Source organism: Scyliorhinus canicula, chromosome 2, assembly GCF_902713615.1.
Source record: "Scyliorhinus canicula chromosome 2, sScyCan1.1, whole genome shotgun sequence".
Taxonomy (NCBI): Eukaryota; Metazoa; Chordata; class Chondrichthyes; order Carcharhiniformes; family Scyliorhinidae; genus Scyliorhinus; species Scyliorhinus canicula.
Genome location: NC_052147.1, coordinates 116684519 through 116698594, shown reverse-complemented (window position 1 = coordinate 116698594; position 14076 = coordinate 116684519). Strand labels below are relative to the sequence as shown.

Here is a 14076-nt window from a genome sequence, read left to right as displayed (position 1 = left end):
TAAGATAAGGATGCATGGTGTTAAGGGTAGAGTACTAGCATGGATAGAGGATTGGTTGTCTAACAGGAAACAAAGAGTGGGAATAAATGAGTGCTATTCTGGCTGCTAATCAGCGACAAGTGGTGTACCTCAGGGATCGGTGTTAGGACCACAATTATTTACAATTTATAGACGATTTGGAGTTGGGAACTACGTGTAAGGTATCCAAGTTTGCAAATGACACAAGGGTGTGTGGCAGAGCAAAGTGTACTGAGGACTGTAAAACCTTACAGAGGAACATTGACACATTGAGTGAGTGGGCAAAGGTCTGGCAGATGGAGTATAATGTCAATAAGTGTGAAGTCGTGCATTTTGGTAGGAGTAACAATAGAATGGATTATTACTTAAATGGTAAAAAGCTGCAGCATGCTGCTATGCAGAGGGACCTGGGTGTACTTGTGCACGAGTCCCAGAAGGTTGGTCTGCAGGTGCAACAAGTAATTAGGAAGGCAAATGGAATTTTGTCCTTCATTGCGAAGGGGATTGAGTTTAAAAGTAGAGAGGTAATGTTGCAGTTGTACAAGGTGCTGGTGAGGCCACACCTGAAGTACTGTGTGCAGTTTTGGTCTCCACACTTGAGAAAGGATGTGCTAGCATTAGAGGGGGTGCAGAGGAGGTTCACTAGGCTGATTCCGGAGTTGAGGGGGTTATCGTATGAGGAGAGGCTGAGTAGATTGGGATAATATTCACTGGAATTCAGAAGGTTGAGGGGGGATCTAATAGAAACATATAAAATTTTGAAGGGAATGGATAAGATAGAAGTAGAAAGGATGTTTCCACTGGTAGGTGAAAGTAGGACAAGAGGGCATAGCCTCAAGATTAGGGGGAGCAGATTTAGGACTGAATCAAAGAGGAACTTCTTCACTCAAAGGGTGGTTAAAGTATGAAATTCCCTACCAAAAGGAGTAATAGACGCTACTTCATTGAATATATTTAAAGATAGGGTAGATGTTTTTTTGAAAAATAAAGGAATTACAGGATATGGCGAGAATGCGGGTAAGTGGTTCTGAGACCACGAAAAGATCAGCCATGATCTTATAGAATGGCGGAGCAGGCTCCAAGGGCCGGACGGTCTACTTCTGCTCCTAGTTCTTATGTTCTTATAGAGTCCCTACAATGCAGGAGGCCATTCTGCGCTTCGAGTCTGCACTGACCCTCTGAAAGGAAACCCCAACTAGGCCCAACCCAACCCCATAACCCCAACCACCCAACCCACACATCTTTTGGACCTAAAAGGGACAATTTTAGCATGGCCAATCCACCTAACCTGCACATCTTTGGACTGTGGGAAGAAACCGGAACACCCAGAGGAAATCCATGCAGACACGGGGAGAACGTGCAAACGCCACACAGTCAGCCAAGGCTGGAATTGAACCCGGGTCCCTGGTGCTGTGAGGTAGCGGTGCTAAACACTGTGCCATCACTCCGCCCTACGGACAAAGGTGTTTATATATGTGGGGGTTGGCTAAGTTCCAACTGTGTTTCTATTGTGCTTAGAGAGGGCTAAAGAATAAATAAAAGGCATGTGGATGTTGCTTAGTAACTGGGGCCTTGAAAGGCAGAGAAGATTTTAAGTTTAAATTTTAGATGCACGAGGAAATATCAAAGAGTTGCCAACATATGGGATTCCTGCTAACCTGCGGATTCATGTCAAAGAATACTGGGAGGTAGGAAGCAGTATGGTCATAATATAATTCCTTTTACTTTCTTCAATTTCTTTTGTACAATTAACTTGCATCAGGTTTTCCTCTCACTCACCATTTCCAGTTGGTGTCAAAGCTAGAAATCTCTTTGTATTTTCTGCCACTTCAGGGCACTCCACCAATTCCTCACTCTGAAACAAAGGAAATCATTGCTTCGTTTTTCATCATACAGCTGCAGTTTTCTGATTTTTAAAATTCAATTTCACTTGTCAAATATCAATGTGATTTTAAATTTAAATGAAGTGTTCTCATTTATCAGCTTTAGCAATCGTGACTTGTGTTTCCTTCAAAACATTTCTACTGCTCTTCTCAGATCACAGGTTCTCAAAGAATATTTCACCAGTAAACGTCTTTCAAAATTTAAAGATAATATTACCTCTTCACTACAGCATCATTGGTAATATTGCATTGAAAGAATCACTAAGCTTGACAACAACAAGTTGCATCCATATTGGGTATGTGTGGTAGGCTATATTAGGGGTATCGCGGTACCTAGGAGGGATGTACCTTATACTGTAGTATGAGTGGTAGAACCTGCCTGCTGGTTCCGCCCAGCAGCCAGAGCATAAGAGTCTATGTTTCACCCACAGCAGTCATTCTGTACCGGAACTGCTGGGGTAACTACTTGTTCATTAAAGCCTTCAATTGGACTACAATCTCGCTTCAGTAGTGATTGATCGTGCATCAATTTAGTGAACAAAATTGAAGAATTGCTGCTCTCCGCATCAAGCCAAAGTGTCTACAAATCAACCCCCATGCGGCAAATGCAGCAACAACTTTTAAACATTGGCTGGCATGTTTCAACGGGTACATCAGGACAGCCCCGACTACCCCCACGGAGGAACAGAAAATGCAAGTCCTCCACTCAAGGGTGAGCCCAGAAATCTACACGCTTATCGAAGACACGGACGGTTTCGAGGACACAATGACTTTGTTAAAAGAGCACTATGTCCGCACTGTGAATCAGGTATACACTCGGCATCTTTTAGCTCCCAGACGGCAGATCCTAGGGGAATCACAGGAAGATTTTTATCGCGCAGTGTTAGTGTTGGGTAGATACTGTAACTGTCCACAAGTCTCAGCCAATGACCATACCGAACTCTTAATACGGGATGCTTTTTGTTGCGGGCATGCTGTCCTCTAAAATCCGCCAACGACTGCTGGAAAACGCACACTAGGGCTCAAAGAGGCACGGAAACTTGCGCACTCCCTAGATGTAGCCTCCCGCAACGCCCAGGCCTACGTTCCCGACCGCGCGGTACCCGCATGGACAGGGTGGACCCCACCCGCGGCCGATTCCAAAGCAGTGCGGCAGCCAGGAAACCCGGCGGGGGGGATGCTATTTTTGCAGGCAAAACAAACACCCCCGGCAATGCTGCCCGGCTCGATCCGCAATCTGCAAGGGCTGCGGGAAGAAAGGGCACCTCGTGGCAATATTCCAGGCCCGGTCGCCCGCCGCTGTCTCCACAGGCAAACCGGGCCCAGTCTCGGCCCCAAAAGCTTTCAACAGCTACGGCGTCGGTACTCATCAACGGGCACAAGTCATCCTGCTTGATCGAGAGCGTCATCCATCCCAATACGGTAAGACACTGCTCCCTCGCTGTACACCCGATTAAACAAAAGATCTCCCTGGCCTCTGGGTCCCACTCTGTGGAGATCCGGTGGTACTGCATAGCCAACCTCACGGTCCAGGGCGTGGTGTTCAATAACTTCCTACTCTACGTCCTCCCCCATTTCTGTGCTGCCACACTCCTGGGACTGGACTACCAGTGTAACCTGCAAAGTTTAACGCTCAAATTCGGCGGCACCATACCCCCCTCACTGTCTGCGGCCTTGCGACCCTCAAGGTCGACCCGCCTTCCCTGTTTGAAAACCTTACCCACGATTGCAAACCCATCGCCACCAGGAGCAGACGGTACAGTGCCCCGGACCGGACCTTCATTAGGTCGGAAGTCCAACGGTTACTAAAGGAAAGCATTATTGAGGCCAGCAACAGCCCTTAGAGAGCTTGTGGTGGTTGTACAGACCGGGGAGAAACATAGGGTGGTCATAGACTACAGTCAGACCATCAACAGGTATACGCAGCTTGACGCATACCCTCTCCCCCGCATATCTGAAATGGTCAACCAGATAGCGCAATACAAGGTTTTCTCCACAGTAGATCTTAAATCAGCCTACCACCAGCTCCCCATTCGCCCGGACGACCGCAAGTACACTGCATTCAAAGCAGATGGGCGGCTCTACCACTTTCTAAGGGTTCCCTTTGGTGTCACAAATGGGGTCTCGGTCTTCCAACGGGAGATGGACTGAATGGGTGACCGGTACAATCTGCGGGCCACGTTCCCGTACCTTGACAATGTCACCATCTGCGGCCACAACCTGCAGGACCATGACACCAACCTCCACAAATTGCTCCATACCGCAAAAATCCTTAACTTAACCTATAACAAGGACAAATGCGTGTTTAGCACCGATCGCCTAGCCATCCTCAGCTACGTAGTGCATGATGGAGTTATAGGCCCAGATCCCGAACGCATGCGCCCCCTCATGGAGATTCCCCTCCCCCACTGCCCCAAGGCCCTGAAACGTTGCCTGAGCTTCTTTTCTTATTACGCCCAGTGGGTCCCCAATTATGCAGACAAGGCCCGCCCACTAATCCAGTCCACGGTTTTTCCCCTATCGGCAGAGGCCCGCCAGGATTTCAGTCGCATCAAAGCAGACATCACCAGGGCAACAATGCACGCAATCAATGAATCCTTCCCCTACCAGGTCGAGAGCGACGCATCAGACGTAGCTCTGTCTGCCACCCTCAATCAGGCGGGCAGACCCGTGCCTTCTCTTCACGCACCCTCCACGCTTCAGAAATCCGCCATTCCTCCGTCGAGAAGGAGGCCCAAGCCATCGTCGAAGCTGTGCGGCGTTGGAGGCATTACCTGACCGGCAGGAGAGTCACTCTCCTCACTGACCAACGGTCGGTAGCCTTCATGTTTGACAATGCACAGTGAGGCAAAATTAAGAATGATAAGATCTTTCGGTGGAGGATTGAACTCTCCACCTATAATTACGAGATCTTGTATCGTCCTGGGAAGCTCAATGAGCCTCCTGATGCCCTGTCCCACAGCACTTGTGCCAGTGTACAAGTAGATCGACTCCGGACCCTCCACGACAACCTCTGCCACCCGGGGTCATACGGTTGTTCCACTTTGTTAAAACCCGCAATCTGCCCTACTCCATCAAGGAGGTCAGGGCCGTAACCAGAAACTGCCAAATCTGCGCGGAGTGCAAGCTGCACTTTAACAGGCCAGAGAAAGCGCACCTGGTGAAGGCTTCCCGCCCCTTTGAACGCCTCAGCGTGGATTTCAAAGGGCCCCTGCACTCCACCGACCGCAACACGTATTTCTTAAACGTGATTGATGAGTACTCCCGGTTTCCTTTTGCCATCCCCTGTCCCGACATGACGGCTGCCACCGTCATTAAAGCCCTCCACAGCATCTTTACCCTGTTCGGTTTCCCTACATCCATAGCGATAGGGGGTCCTCCTTCATGAGTGACGAGCTGCGTCAATTCCTGCTCAGCAAGGGCATTGCCGACCAGTTACATCCCCCCTGGGGAAACGGGCAGGTAGAGAGGGAGAATGGGACGGTCTGGAAAGCCGTCCTACTGACCCTACGGTCCAAGAATCCCCCAGTGTCCCGATGACAGGAGCACCTCCCGATGCACTTCACTCCATCCGATCACTACTGTGCACTACTACCAACAAAACACCTCATGAACGTCTCCTTGCCTTCCCTAGGAAGTCCTCCTCGGGGACCTCGCTCCCAACATGGCTGGCAGCCTCCGGACCCGTCCTACTCCGCAAACACGTACGGGCCCACAAGTCAGACGCACTGTTCAAGAGGGTACACCCCCTCCATGCTAACCCCCAGTAGGCCTATGTGGCGCACCCCGACGGCCGACAAGACACGGTCTCCCTCCGGGATCTGGCCCCCGATGGACCCCCCCTCCCCCACCACCCCACAAACCCCAACCAGTTTTTCACCGGCGCACACCACCGCAGCCCCCTTCCCAGGAGGATCCGTCCTCCCACTGGCCCCATCCGGATGCGATGAAGCTGAAGACGACACACTCCCAGAGCAACGGTTGCCCGAGCCGACGCCAGCATCACCGCCGGGAATGCGACGATCGCAGAGGACGACCAGGGCCCCCGACCGGCTGATAGTTTCATTGTAAAATGAACTTGTAAATAATTGTCTGTAAATATGTGTATTGCATGTAAAGGCACCGAAGGGGACCGCTATAACCTCTACCACTGTAAAAGCAAGACCACCACCCCCCTGGACTCTTTTTTAAACAGGGGATGAATGTGGTAGGCTATATTAGGAGTATCGTGGTAACTAGGTGGGACATACCTTATACCATAGTATGAGTGGTAGAACCTGCCTGCTGGTTCCACCCATCAGGCGGAGCATAAGAGTCTGTGTTTCACCCACAGCAGTCATTCTGTACCGGAACTGCTGGGATAACTACTTGTTCATTAAAGCCTTCAATTGGACTACAATGTCGCTTCAGTAGTGATTGATCATGCATCAGTATGCAATGGGAGAAAAAGGTCCCAAGCTATATCACAGAGATGTTGTCATACAAAATGAACAGGAAGCAAAAGGAGATATTTGGAAGGGTAACCAAAGCTTGGTCAAAAGGTGGGGGTTAAAAGAGTAGAAAGAGTAAACACTGGAAATACTCAGCAGGCCTGGCAGCCAACGTGAGGAGAAAGACTGAGCTAACAAGCAGATTTTCCTTCTCCTCTCCACCCTCCTCCCACCAGTATGTTTTACATCGACAGGGGTCCCGCCACTGGCAACAGGGTTTCCCATTTTTCGCACCTTCCACTGCTGGGAAACCGGTGGCGGGGCCAGAATATCCAAGTTCTTGCCGCTGACATAATCAGAAGCTATTTTCCTGCCGCCGGGGTTCTGGCACAAGGCAGCCCACACAGTTCTCTGAACCCGCTCACCATCATATTTCCTGCTCCGACGGGCTCCACAAAACCCAGTCCGCTGTTCCTAGCTTGGATTCAGAGAGGAGAATTGCACCCCAAACACTCTGGAAAAACAAGGCCTTTTGATGATAGCTCTTCCACTACCCCTGGCACAACACCCGCCCACCTTCACCCCCATTCCTCCTTCTTATTGCAGCCTGTCCTGTTCATTCTCCCAGTCATGCTGTAATCCAAGTGGTTTGTGCAGAATCCTTGAAATCAGAACAAAGTTTTCAGCCCCTACCACACCACTCCCTGTCAACTTTACACAGGTCTGGAAACCATCTTCGACAATTGCGGGGGGGGGGGGGAGAAGGAAGAAGACACTGGACGGACGGAGGGACACTGACAGTCAGGGACCTATACACGGTCGGCAGGATCGCAACACTTGATGAACTGACAGAGAAATTCCAGCTAGCCAGGAGGAACGAGCCAAGGTACCTGCAACTCAAAAACCTCCTACGAAAGGAGACAAGGACGTACCCACAACCGCCAAAACAGACATTACTGGAAGAGTTACTGGGCGCAAGCTTACTAGATAAAGGAAACTGTAGCGACATGTATGGCCAACTGGTAGAAGGGGCAGCCACTGTACTGGATGCAACAAGAAAGAAATGGGAGGAGGACCTGGGGATTGAAATAGGGTGGGGACTCTGGATCGAAGCACTGCATAGGATCAACTCCACCTCCACGTGCACAAGGCTCAACCTGACGCAACTAAAAGTGGTACATAGAGCCTACTTAACAAGAACCCGTATGAGTAGGTTCTTCCCAGAGGTGAGGATAGTTGTGAACGGTGCCAAGGACGCCCGGTTTACCACACCCACATGTTCTGGTCTTGCCCCAGACTTGCGGGATACTGGACAGCCTTCTTCGAGGCAGTGTCCAAAGTGGTGGGGATGAGGGTGTAGCCATGCCAGAAAGTGGCGGTCTTCGGTATGTCAGACCAGCCAGATCTATTCCTGGGGAGGAGGGCAGGCACCCTTGCCTCCCTGATCGCCCGCCGTAGAATCCTGTTCGGCTGGTGGTCAGCAGCACAGCCCAAAGCTGCAGACTGGCTGTCCAACCTCTCAGAATCTCTCCAAATGGAGAAAATCAAATTCGCCATCCGAGGGTCAGACGACGGATTCCACAGAACGTGGGAGCCATTCACCCAATTGTTCTGATACCTGTTTGTGACCAACGAACAAGCAGAAGAATAGCCAGGTAGCCAATGCTTGAGAGGGAGAGAGAGACCGGGGGAGGGGGACGCGGGACAGACAGCTAAACCTAAGAGGAAAGAAAGGCGAACCACAGGAGGGGGCAGAAGGGGGGGGGGGGGGGGGGGGGGGGGGGAAAGAGTGAAGAGACAGGGAACAATAAGAGCAGCAAGGTAGCACAAGTGGATAGCACTGTGGCTTCACAGCGCCAGGGTCCCAGGTTAAATTCCCGGCTTGGGTCACTGTCTGTGCGGAGTCTGCACGTTCTCCCAGTGTCTGCGTGAGATCCAGGGAAATGATAGCCAGAAGGAGGGCACAGGAAACAATAAAAAATTTGGCATCTACAGGAACGGGGAGCAAGGAGAATCCAGGCGAAAGACGGAACGAACGGCTGAAGCGGAGGTGAGCGTGAGACGACAATGGCAGCGAAACCCCCATCCGGGAGAAGCAAGTGACAACACTAACACCAGACCCATTCGAGTTTTGCCCTCTGTAATTGTTTCTCCGGCATCCAAATGTATATCTACCTCCCCCCCCCCCCCCCCCCCCACCCCACACAAACAGATGCCTAATTATGTGTTGTAAATAATATTGCCAATTATACAGAGTTGCTGCTGTTGAGCTGGTGCTTAATACCTTACCAGTTAACTATTTTATTTTATTTTTTATTAAAACTTTTTTTTGGTATGTTTGTGTGTGCCCTTCTCTTATATATATATATTTATATATCTTACTCTATGTACATAATGGTAAATATACTTTGTTCAAAAACCCAATAAAAAACATTTATAAAAAAAATAATAATTAATGCTGTATCTTTTTAATTGTGTATTATCTGTACTTAGAAACAGTAATAAAAAAGTTACAAGAAATTGTTTTCCCAAAACTTACTTTTTCTGCAACAGAGATTCCCGTGTTCATATTCCTGCTGCTGGCTTTCTTCTGAGTCTCTTTCTCACTCTTTTCCTACCAAATGATCAGGACTTATTGCTTAGTAAAATACCACTATACATCTTCATAATCTGTACTGAATGAACAAGCCTGGCATTACACTACACTTTAATATATCTATCATGTGGGAATGAGGATCCACACTACCCGAGTACCTTAATGTCTTTGGCAGTCTGTGGGATTAACATGGAGGGCGTTAAAACAACTTTCTGCTGAGCATGGATTGTAAACTATTATGTAAAAAAAATTAAGGCAAATGTACCTCCAGAGATAGAGGGGATAAAATGTGCAAAGGTCACTCACCCATATCTGTGATGGTCGGGAAGATGTCAGCCTGGCCACTTGTGTTTATGTGGAATGGGATTTAATGGACAACAAGAGGATTGGAAGAGATTAAGAAGGGCTGAATCATGTTGCTGGGTCCATGTTGGTTATTCTGATATCACATGCTTGCACCTTTGGTTCACTATGACTAATTGATAAAATGCATAGAATTGAGTAATCAAAGGTACAGATTGTAAGCAAGTATGAGCGAATATTTCCCTGGGGTTCTCGGAAGCGGCGCTGTTGCTAGCACCTTCAATCCCAACCCACTACACAAACTCTCCTCCATTCTGACCCACTGGGAATCAATCCCTCTGACTCAGCTCTGTGCCTTCTCCACATTCACCGCCCAATAATAATACATCTGATTCGGAAGCCCCAAACCCCCTGCCTGCCTTCCCCTCTGTAGCAGCATCTTTCTAATTCTGGCCACCTTTCCTCCCCATACGAACGAGGTAATCATTCCTTCAACCTCTCTAAAAAATGCCTTTGGCAGGAAAATAGGCAGGCACTGAAAAACAAACAAATATCGCAGCAACACGTTCATTTTAATCGCCTGTACCCGACCCGCAGTGACAGACGGAGACCATCCCACTTGCCAGATCAGTTTTCACCCTCCCAACTAAACTCCCCCCACCACCCCCAATCCCGAGCAACCTGCACCCCCAAGTATCTAAAGGGAGTCCCTTCCCTACGGAATGGTAGTCCCCCCATCCCCCGGCCGAGACCACACAAAATACTCACTCTTGTCTGGATGTAACTTGCACCCCGAGAAGGGCCCAAACACCTGAAGCAGCTCCAATATTGACACACTTGGTTCCAACATGCATAACAACAAGTCATCGGCATACAAGGACAGCTCATGCTCTAACCCTGCCCGCACTATCCCTTTCCATACCCCAAACGTTTGGTGGGAGGATGGGATTGTTGTTGTTGATAAGGGGATTGACAATGTATTCATTATTGTTTGTTTGTTGGTGGGTGTACATTTGGAAGAAAATGTGAAAAGGGAGGACAATAAAAATGGTTTTTAAAAAAAGTATGAGCGAATAACTGTACAGTGACACTCATACAGGAATTGTGAGCATGGTGTCTCAATAAAGACCTTGTTAGAATTCATATCAATGTGTAATCTGCTGCTTAAAATAATAATACAAACTCAAGCCAGATAGCAGTGCAACGCATTCCTAAAGTCTTCCATTGCCTTTGTCTTTTTTTCAGTTCCTCACATAGTCCTGCTTTCTTGTTTTTTTCACTTGTTAAATCATCAGTGGTTTCCTTAATTCCACATCACAGTCTGAATTTTCATCACCACCTCTCGACAAGAAAGCACTTGGGAGTAAATCGCTCATCCATGGCAGAGCCTACAGGATTTTCACTCCGTAAGAAAACAAAAGTGACATAGGACAACAGATGGAGGATCCAACATGCCAAACCACTGGCTAGATAGTGAAAGCGACAATTTATCCCTAGATATTTTTTGAATTATATTTGTTTCATACAGTGCGCCGCTCCTCATTACCATCTGAAACTTTGATACATTTTGTTGCTTAATTTCCAAGCTTGTATTTCCCTTCCGTATCCCAATTCATTTTTCCCTTTCTTCGATTTCAAGGTTGTTAATTCCTTTCTACTTTTCATTTCTTTCAGTTCAACTTGTTTTTTCCTCATTTTCTTGAGTTTCACGCCAATTCTTTTCACTTATCTCATAATTTTCTTGTTTAATACATTTTGTCTATGCTTTAATTATACAGGAATAAATAGGAATGAAAGCTATTGCCCAGGTTTAGACTGACCTATGTCGAAACAGTCTTTTCTTTTATTTATCTGATCCTTGCCTGTCCTCATTATCACCTCAAATCAACTGTCTCAAACTTCTCAACCAAACAATCTTTCCTATTGCGGGAAATCACTCTAATTTTGTTTAAACTTCCAAAGATGCAGCTATAATATTACTGTCCCAGTTCTTATTTTAAAACAATGAGAGGCCTGGGATTTGTGACTTCTGCTGAAGAGCTACACGGTTTTACAGCGGTTAGCACTGCTACCTCACAGCTCCAGGGTCCTGGGTTCAATTCCGGCCTCGGGTGACTGTCAGTGTGGAGTCTGCACTTTCTCCCCATATCTGTTTGGGTTTCCTCCGGGTGTTCCGGTTTCCTCCCACAGTCCAAAGGTTAGGTAGATTGGCTATGCTAAATTGTCCTTAGTGTCCAAAAAGGTTAGGTGGGGTTACTGGGATAGGATGGAGGCTTGTGTGCTCTTTCCAAGGGCCGGTGGGCCGAATGACCGCCTTTTGCACTGTAAATTCCATGATTCTATGATGATGATCTGCAATTGTTTACAAAGCTAACTGGCACCAACTGCAAGAGCATTAATATCACAGGAATACCATCAGTGTTAATTATATATAAATAAATGTTACGTGCATACAGGTGGTGGTCATTCATTGGGCAATTATTTTAACATGTATAAAGAGACACTCAGTGACACGGGGGCAGGAATTATGACAGCGGATGTTTCGGCCTCACCCCATCCTACTTGTAATGTATTTGCAAGTCATGAATACTCATATCTTAAACCTTCTCAATTAAGTCAGTGGCCAACGGGAACCTCATTTAAAGTTGGTGTGCTATGTGTAGTTGTATTTGAGTTGAGCAGTTGTTTTTGTTGAACTCTGCAGCACAATAGAGGGGAGCAAGTGGATGGCAGCTTGAATGGAGGATCGGGACTGACAAGGGTGAAGTGGGGTGGCTGGGGGATTTGGACATGGGCCTGGAGGACTGGAACAGGGCTTTAAGGAGGACATTAGATGATGTTGGGTGTGGAAATGTGCAGTGGAAAGTGCCCAGCCTCTTGGGTGTGAATGGGAGGATGAGGGCAGTCAATGAAGATAAACCAAATGAGGGTGCTAAAGGGCAGGGTCAGTGCTGTCCAAAGTTGGGTTCTATGGGTCAAATTCAGAGTGCTGGCTGACAGCGGGAATATTCAATCACGGTGGGGAATTAAATTTGGAAGGGGAGGTGCACTGTGCTCAAGGCAGTCCAATGCAGGGATATTCAAAGGTCTTGAAGGGCAGGCCAGGGGACCTGATGGAGACTCAAAAGGATGATACAGGAATGGTCCAGGATCAGAGGAGGAATCCCAACTCAGATGGCTTCAGGCTCAAAAGGGAGCATGTCCACTTCCACGATGATAAGGTCCATGGTGATGGGGGAAGCTTCAAGGGTTACAGACAGAAGGTGCACAGCAATGTTGGGAGCGTCGACACTGATGGAAACAAAGTCAAAGGTAACAAGAGGAGGCTAGAGGAGCACGAGTTGCAATTTGAGGGTGACTTGCACACTGTTATTGGCCTTGTCCAAAAACTTACTTGTAGCCGCCAGGAATGCAGATCCAAGTGGGAGTAGGCCAAGAGTAAGAGTTTTGGGTGTGGACAATGGGAGAAGTGGAAAATCTCACTACTCAGCAGCTGTATAATGAAGACCCCAGACCCACAGATTCTCATATCACTGACTGCCTTTTCCGCATAGTTCGCTTATTGGAATACCTATGGGCCTTATACACCCATTATTCCTATAACCAATCAACAATGCAGAGCTCTCGCAGGTCAACAACTGAGGCTTTAAGGCCAGCAGCAGACAGCACAGAGGGGAAAGTTGGTCACATGGCAGCTATCCAGGGAAATCAGTCATCAGAGGCTAGCACATCTACACGTAATCAGCACACAGAAAAACTACCTCCAGGTGTCCAACAGGCAATGTCAGGGACACCTCATGCTGCCCTGGGAAGCGGTCCCCAAAATCTGCTTGGCAATCCCACGATCTGCAAAGTGACTGTGACTCAACGTTTCTGCCACTGGCTGCTTCCAGGGCTCCACAGGAACATGCATGGCAGCATGGTGCATAAATGCGGTGACCAGTGCCCTCTTCCATCATGACTATGTATTCATCAGGTTCACCACTAATGATGACAGCCAAGCGGCCAGGGCAATGGGCTTCACAGCCATCACTTGTTTACTTAGAGTGAAAGGTACTTATGTTGCCATTAGAGCTCCCTCAAAACCACCAGTGTCACATGTGAAGACTCCACTCTCTATCCAACTGGTCTGCGTCCACAGGCAAAGAATCACCTAGGTCTGTTTTCCTTTCCCAGGAAGCTCTCATGCATTTTGTGGAACTAGCAGCTTCCTGAGATTTTCAAAGCTCCTTCCCAGATTGCCGACTGAATCCTCAATTGGAAATCCTCCTCCACCACATAATTCCACGTGTTTCACGTGCTTGCCACTGGCCATTTAAATTTTCATATGCATCTCGCAGGTGCGTCTCCCAACACGAAAGTGGATGCGTCAGCCCCTTTCTGATTCCAGTGTCAAGAATGGCACTCTGGATTAAACTCCACCCAAGGGGTGGTTTGTCGAGTCAGGAGCTATACATCTATTATGTTTCATATGTGAATAAATCTAAAACGGATAAAGATTGACTTTTGGAATCTCCACTAATTGGCTGCCAAGAGTTTAGCAAATGGCCTTCAAATAAAATGTCAGCCTGTTATTCTACTATATGCAACCATTCCTTCTTTCCATCTGGGTGAAAATCTTGCATTTTCCAAATTAAGTCTATCACAGGAGCATCATCATCACAGGGACTGCAGCGGTTCAATGAGAAAGCCCAACACACTTTCTCAAGACAGCAAGGGGAAATAAATACACCTCTTGTCAGCCTAACCCACATCCCAAAAAATAGCAATGAACAAACATTCAGGTGGATACTGGTTCTTAAAATTGCCTGCTTCCAAACCAGAAACAATGGGCTGGATTCTCCGA

General features: G+C 47.8%; 1 protein-coding gene across 4 annotated transcripts in view; it reads right to left on the bottom strand.

The window, feature by feature from the left end:
• The window catches only part of fsip1 (fibrous sheath interacting protein 1), a 612301-nt gene that overhangs the window by 574850 nt on the left and 23375 nt on the right, over positions 1-14076 (bottom strand). For 3 of the 4 annotated variants that reach the window (XM_038785689.1, XM_038785705.1, XM_038785697.1), the window contains 2 exons: positions 8871-8945; positions 1798-1873 (listed from right to left, as the gene is read on the bottom strand). In XM_038785689.1, coding sequence (XP_038641617.1) covers positions 1798-1873; positions 8871-8945 — 151 coding nt within the window. The remainder of the gene's footprint in view (positions 1-1797; positions 1874-8870; positions 8946-14076) is intronic. The other variant, XM_038785714.1, reaches the window with a different exon arrangement.